Source organism: Polypterus senegalus, chromosome 17 (genome assembly GCF_016835505.1).
Source record: "Polypterus senegalus isolate Bchr_013 chromosome 17, ASM1683550v1, whole genome shotgun sequence".
Lineage (NCBI taxonomy): Eukaryota > Metazoa > Chordata > Cladistia > Polypteriformes > Polypteridae > Polypterus > Polypterus senegalus.
This window is the reverse complement of record NC_053170.1, coordinates 43145841-43160838: the sequence shown is the minus strand read 5'-3', so window position 1 is coordinate 43160838 and position 14998 is coordinate 43145841. Positions and strand designations below refer to the sequence as shown.

Below are 14998 nucleotides of genomic sequence, written 5' to 3'. Positions count from 1 at the left end.
CGGTAGCCTGTCTATGAACTTAATTTAAAGTTTAGGTTTACACCTTGCTTTCTTTCCGAGCTGGCAACACTCATGAATATGGTAGTATATGTCACTCGCTCACTTCTTATTGTTTCGCTGCCTTCTCAATTATAAAATGCATGTTTTCTTAAGCGCTTTTTGGAGGTCTTCCTGGTTTTCTACGCACTGCGTTGACAGTCAGTTAACGTGATTACGTGGGAGGCATGATGATGTCCACAAAACTCCGTCCCCCCACGTCATTCCAGCTCAACTCCATTACAGTTAATGGAGAAAAATACCTTCCAGTTATGACCATTAGGCGTAGAATTTCGAAATGAAACCTGCCCAACTTTTGTAAGTAAGCTGTAAGGAATGAGCCTGCCAAATTTCAGCCTTCTACCTACACGGGAAGTTGGAGAATTAGTGATGAGTCAGTGAGTGAGTGAGTGAGTGAGTGAGTGAGTGAGGGCTTTGCCTTTTATTAGTATAGATTTATTGAGATTTGATTGTCTCATACATATATGACATACACAAAGTATTATTAAACAATCTAAAAAACACTCCTTTTTAATGCAAAAAGTAATGACCACTCATTATAGTTATGAAATGCAATCCTCTTGTGGAAATTAAAACAGATCTACTACTACTACTACTACTATGTTTTCTATTACCATTACTACTACCTCTACTCTAAATGAACAGTACCGGGCTGTATAGTGAATACAAATGTTAATTTTTACTGACCCTCATGGACCCCCTGAAACCCTGCTGTAAACGCTACAGACAGGTAATCTCCATTGAACTAATTCTGTGACTTCTAAAACCAATTCGCTGCACCACTGATGATTTTTGTGCCTCCTATTAAAAGTAAATACTTGGGCAATCAATAACTTTATGTTTTATATTTGTGACTAATTTAGACCACTTAGCAGAGATCGGTTTTTACTTTGACATTAATGAGTCATTTTCTGTTGATTGATTTTATTCATCTTTGTCTTTGGTTTATTAGTCAGAGACACCAGTGACAATGAAAATCCTTGACTATAGGCAGCCGATCCCCATTGAACTAAAGATGTGACTTCTAAAAGCATTTGGATCCACCAGTGATTTTTTATGGGGATCTTGTTAAAGGGGGTGAATAATTTGCTTTTCCATCCATCCATTATCCAACCTGCCATATCCTAACTACAGGGTCATGGGGATCTGCTGGAGCCAATCCCAGCCAACACATGGTGCAAGGCAGGAAACAAACCCCAGGCAGGGCACACACACACCAGGGACAATTTAGAATCAGCAAAGCAGGACTGTGGGAGGAAACCCACACAGACACGGGGAGAACATGCAAACTCCACGCAGGGAGGAACCGGGAAGCAAACCTGGGTCTCCTAACTGCGAGGCAGCAGCGCTACCCAGTGCACCACCGTGCCAGCCACTTTGCTTTTTATATTTGTAATTAATTTAGACCCATTTACAGAGATCATTTTTTACTCTCACATTTAAGAGTCTTTTATTGTTGATCAGTGTCAAAAAGCCAAATTAAATCTACTGTGATTCAGTGTTGTGTAACAAAATGTGACAACTTCCAAGGTGGTGAACACTTTTTATAGGCGCTGCGGTTAAATAGATTTGTATGTATGATTGTCAGTGAAGTCTGAGAAATACTTGATAAATGATAGAGCTTATCAAATCATCATACTGCTACAGTATGTGTGATGCAACGTTTTCTTTACGAAAATATTTGGCATTTTTGATAACTCACTGCACTGACAGGTATTTATGCTTACATATGCTTACATATTTACCTTTACTTTTACTCTGTGCATATTTGGAACTGTTAACAGTAAATGTGCTTCTCTTAGTTTAATGTTTGCTTTTAAATTTGTGCTTCTCTTATATACCTTTATCTGGGGAAGCTATAGGCTTCTCCAAATGATATTTCATTGTATTGTACAGTGACAATAAAGGGGTTTGATGCAGTTGTTAGTATTAGGGTCTTACTTCATCAGGAATCTGAGGATCATTTCCAGCCCAGTCAGCCTCTGTTATCCAAGTGGCATTCTTAGTTTCCACCCATATATAGAGCTTAATTGAGGATTATAAAAGTTTCCCAGAGGCTGTGTGTCTGTATATGAGCGAGCTTTACCTACAAACGGTTCCTGCTTGTGGTGCTGTCAGATAGGCTCTGACTCTTCACGACCCTCTAATCAAAAAAGCCGGTTCAGATAATGAGAATATATGATTTGGAGCCATGAAGGTGTTATTTTAGAGTAGCATCACTAAGCTCTGTCCCAGTTCCTCTAATTTCCATATACTAACCTTTGTAAGCCACTTGCTCTATTATTAAATAAGAAAAACAAAATCAGGCAGCCCTCCATTTAACCTCAACAACAATGCTCCCTGCTTTGAGTTTTTGAGGAGTTACGGTAGCATGACATTATCGTACAAACAAAGAAGAGAAATAAAAAGGTGTTTGCTTTCTAAAACATCTTGGATAAAGGCTTGTCATATTATCATAAATTGCAATATTTGCAAAATGAGGAAATACAAGCCTTGCCTCTTCTGTAATAAATGGCTTTTCTTAGTAGCAAACAATACAGGCTTCTGTGTTTCTGAGTGAAAAAGGTTTAGCAAGATACAAACAAGTACGACGAAAATGGATCATTTAGCAAGAGATATATTATCATGAAATATAATGCTGCACGTACTTTACTACAAGGAAGGAATGCTAGAAAATGAATCAGCAGTATCCACCATTCTGGTGCACTGTGTGATTTATCATTGAGAAAAATGAGGAAGGCACAGCTGCATGGTTAATGGTGTCGACTGATAGAATCCCAAGGACAGTTGTATTAAATGTGTGAGCCTATGTGGTGAAATAGAAAAAAAAAGTCACAATAATATTTGTGCCCTGTCTGCATATATTTCTGCCATCACAATGCTTTGTTCCTAGGTTGCATCCGTTCATGTTTATGTGCTTACCTGCTTATTGTTTTCTTTGCTTGTCTGTTTTGCAGTGCCTTCACCAGTCGTCGATTTTCACGCCAGCAAAATTGAACAGAAGAGCATTATCCTGTCATGGCAAGAACCCCACTATGCAAGCAGCAATAAATCAGAGTATGAAATTAAATACTATGAAAAGGTATTAACCTATATAAATATGCCTGACCTGAAAACCCTTGCAGCACAATGGTATACTTTAGTCAAAATAATGCTTTTGTCTTTACAGCTTGTTGGATTTGGAGTGTTTTAATTTTTTTGTAATAGTGCTAGAATTTGTAAAGTTTCCTGCATTACAGAGTAGGAGTGAAATGATATTAGAATGCTTATGTGACAATAAAATAGTAACCATTTTTAATACTTTCATCACAAAATGTATAATTGTTCTTCTAAAGACGACAAATGTCCCAAATAAGACAGGCTGTGTATAGAGTTAGAAAGCGGACAGACAGTTTTGGAATAGATTGCATGCTCTTTATCTATAACGATAAGCATCACAACTCTTACATCAAAACATATGTTTTTGTTTTAAATCTGTATAATATTTGTACAGTGGAACCTCGGGTCACGACCATAATTCGTTCCAAAACTCTGGTCGTAACCCGATTTAGTCGCAACCCGAAGTGATTTCCCTCATAGGATTGTATGTAAATACAATTAATCCGTTCCAGACCGTACGAACTGTATGTAAATATATTTTTTTAAAGATTTTTAAGCACAAACATGGTTAATTAGACCATAGAATGCACAGCATAATAGTAAACAAAATGTAAAAACATTGAATAACACTGAGAAAACCTTGAACAGAGAAAAGTAACGTTGCAAGAATTCACGCTATAGGAACCTCTCGCTGTAAACACTTTTTTTTAATGAGTTTTAAGCACAGAGAAAAACATGAACATTTGAAAAATCCGTAATTTAATAAACAACCAAGAAAAGTAACATTGCAACAATGCATGATACGAACCGATCACGGTAAACAGAAGTGAAGTGGAGGTTAAAATCCAATAGAAAAAAGTCTTAATTAAATACAACGCTCAAATCAGTCTTTTTAAAAACAGGCCTGGTACATTCCTTAACTGCCTTCTCGGCCTTACGCGGCCAGCCCTCTCTCTCTCTCGCTCTGTCTCTCTCGATTGCTGCACAGGGAGAGACTGAACACGTGCGGAAATCACCGGTGTGTACAAACCGGAAGGGAAACTGGCTTGTTCGTCACCCGAGTGTGTGGTCGTGAACAGATGCAAAAGTTTAGCGAACTTTTTGGTCGTAACCCGATTTGTATGTAGTCCAAGACGTTCATGACCCAAAGTTCCACTGTACTTGTATGGTGGTGGTGTGGTTTTGTTCTTTTACTGCAGTTTCATCCTAAATCCCAAAGATGTGTATGTAATGCTAACTGGTCACCATTTAGCCTAACATTATAATTGTTATAATATACATGAATGCAGTTTACTTAGGCTTTGTCCACACTAACATATATAAAATGTCATCTCCACCTTCCTTTCAAAAGTGTTCCATCCACTTTAGCATTTGCAGATCATTTTCGAAAACTATGTCACATGCCAAAACATGTAAACTTTCCTATTGTGTACATGCATTTTTTCCAGCCAAGAGCAATCTTTGTATACAAAGGAAATGCAAAGTAAATGGAAATACTGAAAAACCTGCAAAACGCAAAGAACATCTGAAGAAAACACCATTGTCTGTATAGACAATGAGGCACAACTGCTTTTAAAGGTTACAAACGAGTGTAAGGTAGCCAAAGCCTTGGAGAATATAGACTGGGAGGCTTGCCAAAATAAATATGACAAAATATTCAAGTGCTTCAAGGTTCCATTGGCTGATGTAAAAAGTTACCAAAGGAATATTCTCACAGTGAAGGTCAAAGCACAAGGGGGATTATCACATGACTATCATACATCCATATATTTGAAAAAATCCGTTTCCCAAATCCATACTGCCACATTTTAAATATATACACTCTGAATAGTGTTCTTCCAAAAGATTTGTTCATGGTGGTCCAAATCTCAGAGTGGGTGGAAGGCCTAAACAAGTGAAAAAGAATGCACATTCAAATGTATCTGTGTTAGTGTGGACCTAGTTTCACCAGGGTTGAAGTGTCCCATTTGTACTCATGTATGAGACAAATATTTCTAAAATAAATGTAGAAATACTAGGAGAGTAAAAACAAAACAGAACAAAAGACCTGACATTGAGAAAATAGAAAGGTGAGAAGGCTATTATCAATTCTAGAGTGCAGTATCTGAAGCTGAATGATTAACTTATATATCTTACTGTCATTTTGGAATAATGGGATAATGCCAGTCTCTGACTGAAACTGACTGGAAAACTGACTGGAAAACTATAACTGACTGACTGACTGACTGGAAAACGTGACTTGTCTTCTCTATCTGGAAAGGGAAGGGTGATCGCCTGGATTGCAGCAACTACAGAGGGATAACACTGCTCTCAGTGCCGAGTAAGGTCCTTGCTAGGGTCATCCTCAATAGGATCCGTGATCACTTGCTCACCTACCAGTGACCGAAACAGTCTGGTTTTACACCTAAGAGGTCTACCATCAACCACATCCTGACACTGAGGGTTTTCATGGAGCGCAGACGCAAATAATGGCAGAGTTTCTTTGCAGCCTTTGTCGATTTTCGCAAAGCGTTTGACTCAGTTGATCCAGCTGCCCTGTGGGACATCCTGAGGGTCTGTGGGATCCCCTCGAGGTTGCTGGATATCGTGGCTGGCCTGTATACTGGTACTGTGAGTGCTGTGCAGAGTGGAGGCAGGACCTCTGTATTTTTTAAAGTTGATTCTGGGGTTCATCAGGGGTGTGTTCTTGCTCCTACTCTGTTCAATGGACTGGGTGTTGAGCAAGGTCGTGGGGTCCAGCAGCTGTGGGTCATCTGTTGGTGAAGAAAGATTCACGGATCTTGACTTTGCTGATGAAGCTGTGATCTTCACAGAGTCAATGGAGGCTCTGATCGGGTGCTCAAGAGACTGAGTGAGGAGTCTAAGTGTCTGGGCTTGTGAGTGTCCTGGATAAAAACCAAGATCCAGGCCTTTAATAACCTCTTGGGCACAGCCATCAGCAGTGTGTCTGTTTGCAGAGGGAGTATTGACCTTGGTGAGAGGTTTACCAACGTTGGCAGGGACATTCATGTCTCTGGTGACTCTTCCTACGAAGTCACTAGATGGCTTGGGAGAGCATGGGGGGTCATGAGGTTGCTGGAAAGGGGTGTGTGGCATCCCAATATCTATGCAAAAGGACGAAGGTCGAAGTCTTTAGAATTCTGGTGCTTCATGTCCTGCTAGATGGTTGAGAGTCATGGACGCTATCCAGTGAACTGAGACGAAGACTGGACTCCTTTGGTACTGTGTCTCTCCGGAAAATCCTTGGGTACCGTTGGTTTGACTTTGTGTCGAATGAGCGGTTGCTCATGGTGTCCCGAATGAGGCACATTACCTGTATTGTGAGGGAGCGTCAGTTACAGCACTATGGCGATGTGGCGCATTTCCCTGAGGGTGATCTGGCTTGTAAGATCCTCATTATTGGGGACCCAAGTGGCTGGACCAGGCCAAGGGGTCGCCCACGTAACACCTGGCTGGGGCAGATAGAGGGTCATTTCTGGAGGGTGGGACTGGACCGCGTGTCTGCATGGGGGGTTGCAAACAGGGATCCCGAGTTGTTTCGCCGCTCCCCAACTTGACTTGACTTGTCATTTTGGTATTGTATGACTACATGGTGTAACAGCAACAAACAGTGATTAGAGAAGTATTGTGGTGCACTTACTCTGTAAATTTGTATATAAATATATATACTGTATATAAATATATATCTCCCTTAGTGGATCTCCAGCTGCAAATATTAACAGTATATATATATATATATATATATATATATATATATATATATTGTCACAAAACGAGACAAAGACAGAAAAGGTTTGGGGCAGCCACCCATGTAATTTGGTATCCTGGCTGCAACTTCGTTTTCTTTTAAATACCAGCACTGAAGTGCTTACAACAGAGTCCAAAACAAGACTGACACAGAAGGAAAAGGGAAGGCTTTTAAAGGGGAGACAGGAAGTGAGGTCATAAGGGTCGGGCACGTGTTCATTGTTCATTGGTTTAGTCCCGGATGTGACATCAGGGGGGCCGGAGCTGGCAAGGTCTGTCTCCATTGGCTCGGTCCCAGAAGTGACGTCCAGAGAGACAGATGGAACCTACAGGGGTCTACAGGGAAGTGAGAAAGAGAGTTAGTGCGCTCTGCCACATCCCGGCATGGCTCAGAACTGCCTTCACTCGAGCCCTTTAGCTGCCTCCCATGCGCGTGTGTGACAAGGCCCCCTCAGCCCAGACCCGTCGGGTCGGGCGACCTTAACCGAGAGGTCGTAAACCCGAGAGAGCATCGGCGTTGGCATGGAGAGCACCCGGCGATGAACGGCGAAAACTTGTACGGCTGCAGGTCAAGAAACCACCGGGTGACCCGCGGATTCGACTCCTTGTGCAGGGCCATCCACTGTAGAGGTGCATGGTCCGTGACAAGGGTGAACTCACGCCCAACAGGTAGTACCTCAGCTGAGTGATCGCCCATTTAATCGCCAGAGCCTCCCTCTCCACCGCCGCATACCTGGTCTCCCGGTCCAACAGTTTCCGCTCAGGAACATGACGGGTGTTCACACCATCGACACTTTGGCTCAGCACGGCTCCCAGGCCTGTGTCCGGCGTCCGTCTGGAGGATGAAAGGCAAAGAAAAGTTAGGTGCCATCAAAATAGGTGCGGACGTAAGGGCCTTCTTCAAGTCACCAAATGCAGTGTCTGTTTTGCAGTCCATACCACAATGTTCGGGCCCTCTTCTTTGTTAAATCAGTCAAGGCGCGCTTTCTCCAAAACCGGGTACAAACCGGCGGTAGTACCCGCTAACCCGAAAGGCTTGGACCTGCCGCTTGGTTCATGGACGGGCCATTTCAGAATGGCATCAATTTTGGAGCACTGTGGCCTTACGGTACCCGACCCACCAGGTAGCCTAAATATTTGGCCTCGCTTAATCCAAAGAAACATTTCTTGGGATTAATCCGGAGCCCGGCCTCACCAAGTGTCCGTAATACCGCTTGGACATGCTGTAGGTGTTCCTTCCATGTGCTGGAATAGATGACCACGTCATCTAGGTAGGCAGCACTGTATGAGTTATGAGGCCGAAGCACTTTGTCCACCAGACGCTGAAAGGTTGCTGGAGCCCGTGTAACCCAAATGGAAGGACACGATACTGCCAGTGTCCGCTAGGGGTACTAAACGCGTTTTTCCTTCGAGTCCGTTAAAGGAACCTGCCAGTACCCTTTGTCATGTCAAGTGTGGTCAGGTATTGAGCCTGTCCAAGCCTCTCGAGGAGGTCGCCCACGCGTGGCATTGGATAGGCATCAAATTGGGAGACTTGGTTAAGCCGACGGAAGTCATTGCAGAACCTCCAACTCCGCCAGGCTTACCGACGAGCACAATGGGGCTGGACCAGGGACTATAACTCTCCTCAATTACACCTAGTTCCAGCATGCGCTTGATCTCAAGCTCCACTTCAGCCTTTTTTGCCTCGGGAAGACGGTACAGGCGTTTCGGACAACAACCCGGGCTCTGTCACAATGTTGTGCTCAATCAGAGAGGTCCTTCCGGGTGTTCACTGACTACCTCTCGACGGTCCGGATAACTGTTTCCAGCTCCTGCCGTTGCCTGGGTCTCAAGTCTGCGCCAAAGTTAAGGTCGTGTGTGTGGCGAAGAGTGGCGGGCTGGCGGAGGAGGGATCGGGTCCCTGTCCTTCCACGGTTTCAGCAGGTTCACATGATATACCGCTCCTTTGGCCGACGATTGGGTTGACTCACCAAATAGTCGACCAGTCCCTTCCTCTCCTTAACTTCAGGGGGCCCTGCCAGTGGGCAAGCAACTTAGAGTGGGAGGTAGGCACTAGGACCATGACCCGATCTCGGGTGGAACTCCCAAGAGACGTGCAGCGGTTGTAGTAGCGAACCTGTGCTGCTTGAGCCTCCTCCATGTGACTTTTAAGGACAGGCGAATCTTTCCAAATCTATCGCGTAACTGCGCGATATACTCCAGTATGTTAGTGGTGGGAAGAGCCTCTTCTTCCCAGCCTTCTTTCAAAATATCCAATATGCCCCGAGGTTGTCGCCACTACAGTAGTTCAAAGGGGAGAACCCGTGGAGGCTTGTGGGACTTCCGATAGGCAAAAGGACGAGGGGAGGAGCTGATCCCAGTTCCTTCCATCCTCGCTGACCACCTTACGTAGCATTTGCTTGAGAGTTTGATTAAACCTCTCTACTAATCCGTCGGTTTGAGGATGATACACGAGGTTTTAAATGCTTTATTTTCAGTAATCTGGTAGTCTCCTTGAACGTCTCCGAGGTGAAGGGGGTCCCCTGGTCTGTCAAGACTTCTTTGGGGATCCCCAAGCACGCGAATACCCCTAGTAATTCCCGTGCGATGGCTTTAGAGGTAGCTGAGCGCAACGGAACAGCTTCGGGGTATCGTGTAGCATAATCCACGAGGACTAAAATGTACTTGTGTCCTCGGGCTGAGGGCTCTAGAGGTCCCACCAGGTCGACCCGATTCTGTGGAAGGGAACGCCAATCAAGGGAATAGGAACAAGAGGAGCACGGTCCCTCCTAGGAATCTGTCGCAGTTGACACTCCGGCAGGAAGCGCCAAAGCGGCGAACCTCCTCATTAATTCCTGGCCAGTAAAACCGAGCTTGATCCGCTCCAGAGTTTTTTCGGTGCCCAGGTGGCCACCTAGGAGGTGGGCGTGTGCTAGCTCGCAGACCTGCCGCCGGAAGGTACGCGGCACTAGCAGCAGCCTCGTCTCCTGCCCGTCATGCATTGCTACACGGTAAAGGAGGTCATTATCTAACACAAAGTAGGGGCCCTGTGGCATCGACTGACTAGTGCGCTGGCCATTGACAAGGACCACTGCATTTTTTACAAACTTCAGGGAGTCGTCATTCCATTGCTCCCTTTGAAAGAAGCCGCGTCTTTTTAAATTGAAACCGCAACACGGAGAGAGGGTCAGCGCCGACCTCAATGGGCGTGGTTTTCTCCCGCTCCGCCGGCGTTGGTGGATGACGTGTCAGCCTGACGCGGCCCGGGAGTTGCCACGTCAGCCAGGACGGCTGCTTCACCTCTCTCTGCCGGCTGATTACACGGCGTGGAGGCAGCTTGAGACGGTTCATCTCCGTCCATAACGAGGCCCAACTTAACCCCGGAGTGGTATGTGTCTCACCGCTTTTAATGTCAGACCAGTCCCCCTAGTATCACCGGGTGTGGAGGATCAGGAAGGATTGCCACGGTTACTTTCTGGACTGATCCTCCGTAGCTAATGACACAAGCGGCGGTGCTGTACCAGCGGGGTTTCCCGTGGACACAGGTTATACTGGTCTTGAATTTTAGCCATTGTCGCGTAGCACAAAGCGGCGGGCAACAATGGAAATGTTGCTGCCGGAATCGAGCAGAGCGGAAGTTTTAAACCCGTTAACGATCACCACGCCTGTATGCGGGACCGCCAACGGGTTTGTCAGAGCACACCAAGCCCTCCTCCCCCTCCACCTGCATTCCTCCTCGCCTCCAAGCGGTTTGCGTGCGTGCGCCGCGACGCCGATGCAAGCTCCGGGTTATACAGGGAGGGGCTAGGTCTTGGGACATACCCCGGCTGAGTTTGGCAGAAGGACGGTTCTGCTCTCCCAGAGTGTGAGGCCGCCCTCTGTGTTTCCAGAAGCTCTATGAGCCCTGACATGTTCGTAAACTGCACGCCCCAGACCGGCTGGGTGAAGCCCTGGGGAAGTGCTTTCAGGAGCAGATAGCACGCTACCTGCTCAATGACCTGGTAGGGCTTGTTTTCCAAGGGCCGTAGCCACTGCCATACTTTTGCCCATAAGGACCAGGCTTGTTTACTGGTCGGCCTCTCAGGGTCCAACCTCCACTTCGTTATTTTACTCACCTGCCAGTCTGGGGCACCCCAAGGTGGTAAAAGGGGCTGTGGTTTCACTGGGGGGCAGGCACTCTCCCCCAAGAGAGCATACTGAGTCCCTCTTGTCTCCCCCTCCAGGGCAGCCCACCTGGTGAGCCCCACCCGCACACTCCCTGGCCTCTCTAGATGGCCTAGTTCTGCGTGCTGGGAGCGGAGCCCGCACCGGTCTCGCCAACCACGGGCACCCTCCCGCCTGAATACTCGGCCCGCATGCGCCCCACCTGGGTGTTTTGCAGGTCCTGTCCCCTTCTCTTCTGGGACTTCTCCATCCTGCCGACTACGCCACTGTCACAAAACGAGACAAAGACAGAAAAAGGTTTGGGGCAGCCACCCATGTAATTCGGTATCCCGGCTGCAACTTCGTTTTTCTTTTAAATACCAGCACTGAAGTGCTTACAACAGAGTCCAAAACAAGACTGACACAGAAGGGAAAAGGGAAGGCTTTTAAAGGGGGAGACAGGAAGTGAGGTCATAAGGGTCGGGCACGTGTTCATCGTTCATTGGTTTAGTCCCGGATGTGACATCAGGGGCGGAGCTGGCAAGGTCTGTCTCCATTGGCTCGGTCCCAGAAGTGACGTCCAGAGAGACAGGTGGAACCTCCCGGTTAGGTCTACAGGGAAGTGAGAAAGAGAGTTAGTGCGCTCTGCCACATCCCGGCATGGCTCAGAACTGCCTTCACTCGAGCCCTTTAGCTGCCTCCCATGCGCGTGTGTGACTATATATATATATATATATATATATATATATATATATATATAAATTACGTAGAAGGGGTGGGGCTGGTGTCTAAGTCAGTGTGGTCGTGGGGTGGGGGTGGGGGATTGGGTGTAAAGTCTAAAGTTTAAGTTTATTATGAATATGTTCTTCTTAAGTTTGCATATGCTGGATTTATGTCCAAGTGTCTGTTGATGGCGTTCTCATTTGATAACCAGGATTCAGCCAGCTCTCTGGCACTTTTAGTACTGGCTTTAACTTTTACTTGTACATTGTCCCAGTTAAATGTATGTGGTGTTGAATGCATATTTTACAGGCTGACGTAGCTGCCAATTCTTTCAATTTCACATTGACTCCTACTATATTGCCGTAACTGCAAGTGACAGACACCACATATAGCTGGCGGCAGCATCATTCACTTCTATAACTAGTCCAGTGATGGTTTGAATGATGTCTGGTTTTGCAGAAAGGATTTTCCTTTGCAACAGGTCATATTTATTTTTAACAATGTAAAACACAACACACATTTATATATTTAACAGATGTCTCTTAGAAGATTTTTCAGCCAAAGAAGTTTATCCATTATAGCCACAGGCTTGCTCTCTATTTGAGTGGGTTAACAAGTGAACCATTGCTCTTTTCTGTTTGAATGCCAGTCTCTGCTCATAGCTCTACCTCCTGAAGGTGTTGGTTTGGTTTAGAAATTTCAAATTGAACGGACCGTCTACTTGTCCCCCACAACTTTTAAGGAAAATTCACTCATGTTTGTCTCAAGGTGTATATTTTATACGTCATGCTGGGGATCATGTTATGCAACAACTTTGAATTTGCAGTAGAAAGACATAGACTGATAAACATAACAAAAGCAAAAAATAAAACATATAAATATCAAATTATTCCGAGTCAGAAAAGTAAACATGACAGAAATAATAAATGAAGTGGGTGTGTCTGCACAAATTTTCTCTGGGATTGTCTGGTTTCCTGTCACATCCCAAGATGTGTTCATTAAGTTCAGTAGCTAATCTAAACGGCCCCATTGTTTGTGTGTTAGTGTGAGAAAGAGTGTGCACTGCTATGAACTGGTATCCCATCCGAGTTTGCATTCTGTTTTTGGGGTAGGACTATTGCCGAAACAGGCTTTGGCTCATCACAACCCTGTAATGGATAAAGCAGTTTGAGAAGATGAATTGATTACAGTTAGTATTGTGCTTGTTTCCATTTAAAACATCATAAACTCCTAGGAGAGTCACATCCTACTTGTGTTTCTTTATTCAGCCACTTGGTGATTATTATATTAACTGATCTAATTACCAGCTCCTTCCAATTCATAAGCTGCTCAGATTTTTCAGGTAAAAGACAAGCAACTGCACCGCCGTTGCAATTCTACTGGGGCTGTTCAAACTGTGACTGTCCCGGATTTTGCTTGTAATTATCAGCACAGTCATTGAGCCCCAATTTCTCAATCAGTGGCAGATGGTTGCATAAAATAGAGCTTCTTGCTTAATTAAATTTCTTCTTTCTGCTCTTAGCTAACTGAGAAAGAAATAAATCGAAATTATTGTGCTTTTTGAAGAAATAAAAAGAAGATAGGATTTTTATATGCAGGAGAGGTTTCCTGAATATTGGATCATTTTTCTATGTTATTTCTTTTTAAATATACATGATAGTGCACTAGCAGGTCCTTTGCTACCTACTCCTGTTCACTCATTGATTAAAGGCTGCTTAAATAACAATTCAGAGTGTATTAAAATAAAAAACGAGCATGGAGAAAGAGAACTATGTGTCGAATATAAAAGAAATAACACCCGTCTCATCCAGTTCAAACCCATGAACCAACAAAGATGTATTCAGGAGGCAATGAACAATGGGGGGTGACTATGCTCCAAACCATCTCCAATTCCAGAAACAGGCAAGGAGATCAAAACTTAACAAGACAAGATTTAACAGGAAAATAATGAGAATTTAGCAGAATAAGCTGAAAACAACTGCAATCGAAATCCATCCCTTAGTTTATTAAAAAATGGCAAAGCAAATGATTAAAAAAATGGACAATCATATTCACTGACAGTTCATGAAGTTGATCTCATTTCAAAAACTAAGTCCAAGAGTTTCTCTTAAATAATGTAATGTTCAATTCAAAGGCTAGGAACGAGAACTCTTTGTAACTCTGTTGCCTTTGTAGCACCGTTGCAGCAGAGTTTCTGCTTTCACCATAATCAGAAGTGAACTGCCCTTCTCAGGTGTCATCACACTTTTAGAATGTTCTGGTGATATTTGATTGGAAGTGGTGTCATTCATACCAATGAACTCCAGGGTTATGACTGACCCCCTTTATCCATTGACCTTCTTGAATGTGTCCTCTGGTGACTTCCAGTCATCCATCTGGAGTTCTTTGTCTTTACCCTTTGAGGTTTCCTTCTGTCCCTAACTCAGACCTCATGGGAAGGCAGAGTGAATTGTGACAAATAATAGAAAACAAAATGCCTGTAGTAACCCCAAGAGGATGGTTGGGGTTATTATCCCTAAATATTTGTGGGTTGGCTTGTCCATTTACTCATACCTCTGTTGTGTGCTTAAACAGTAAAGCACTCCCTTTAACTTCCAAGCTCTTCTTCTGTAATTCTGGCTGCCCATTTTCTTCTTGTCACTCAAGCTCTTGGCCTTTCACTCCACTTTCATGGAAAAATGTACACTTGAGACTTCACAATAAGTCAGCTGCTGCTCATTCTTTCTTATTGTTCCTTATGTTAAACAAAAGTCCACTAATAACCTGCACAGTGCTACAGAGAAGATGTAGAGGTGTACAGGTAGTGATACCTCCCTGTTCTGTCTACTGAAGGGCTTGGTCTCTACTTATGTGCTGGTGAGTAAGCAAAGTTATAAAGGGTTCTTTATATGGCAATACCAGTTTGTTCCTGGTGGATCAATCCAAACTTACTACAGGGAGCAGATGGCATTATAAGGCGTGGTGCATTATAAACTTCTAACAGTTCTTTAATTGATACTTATAAAAGCAAATATCTTATAAAAGTAAATCATAATAAACTCATAAAAATAATCCTCTGAGTTGGTCAGGACTGCTGCCGTATTTATATATGCATAAACAAATATGAGTAAAACATTCCTTGAGCGTAACGCAGCTGAGTAATCAAACAATCCTGACAAATATGTAAATACTAGCTGTGTGAGCCCGTGCTGTAAAAAGCCCGGGGTCCTAGAAACTATTGAAATCATCAGAAAAAAAATTGAAATGT

General features: G+C 44.2%; 1 protein-coding gene across 1 annotated transcript in view; it reads left to right on the top strand.

Annotated features, from left to right (window-relative positions):
• Window positions 1-14998, top strand: part of LOC120517506 (ephrin type-A receptor 7-like) — a 607868-nt gene that overhangs the window by 455212 nt on the left and 137658 nt on the right. The window contains exon 5 of the mRNA XM_039739879.1: window positions 3015-3139. Coding sequence (XP_039595813.1) covers window positions 3015-3139 — 125 coding nt within the window. The remainder of the gene's footprint in view (window positions 1-3014; window positions 3140-14998) is intronic.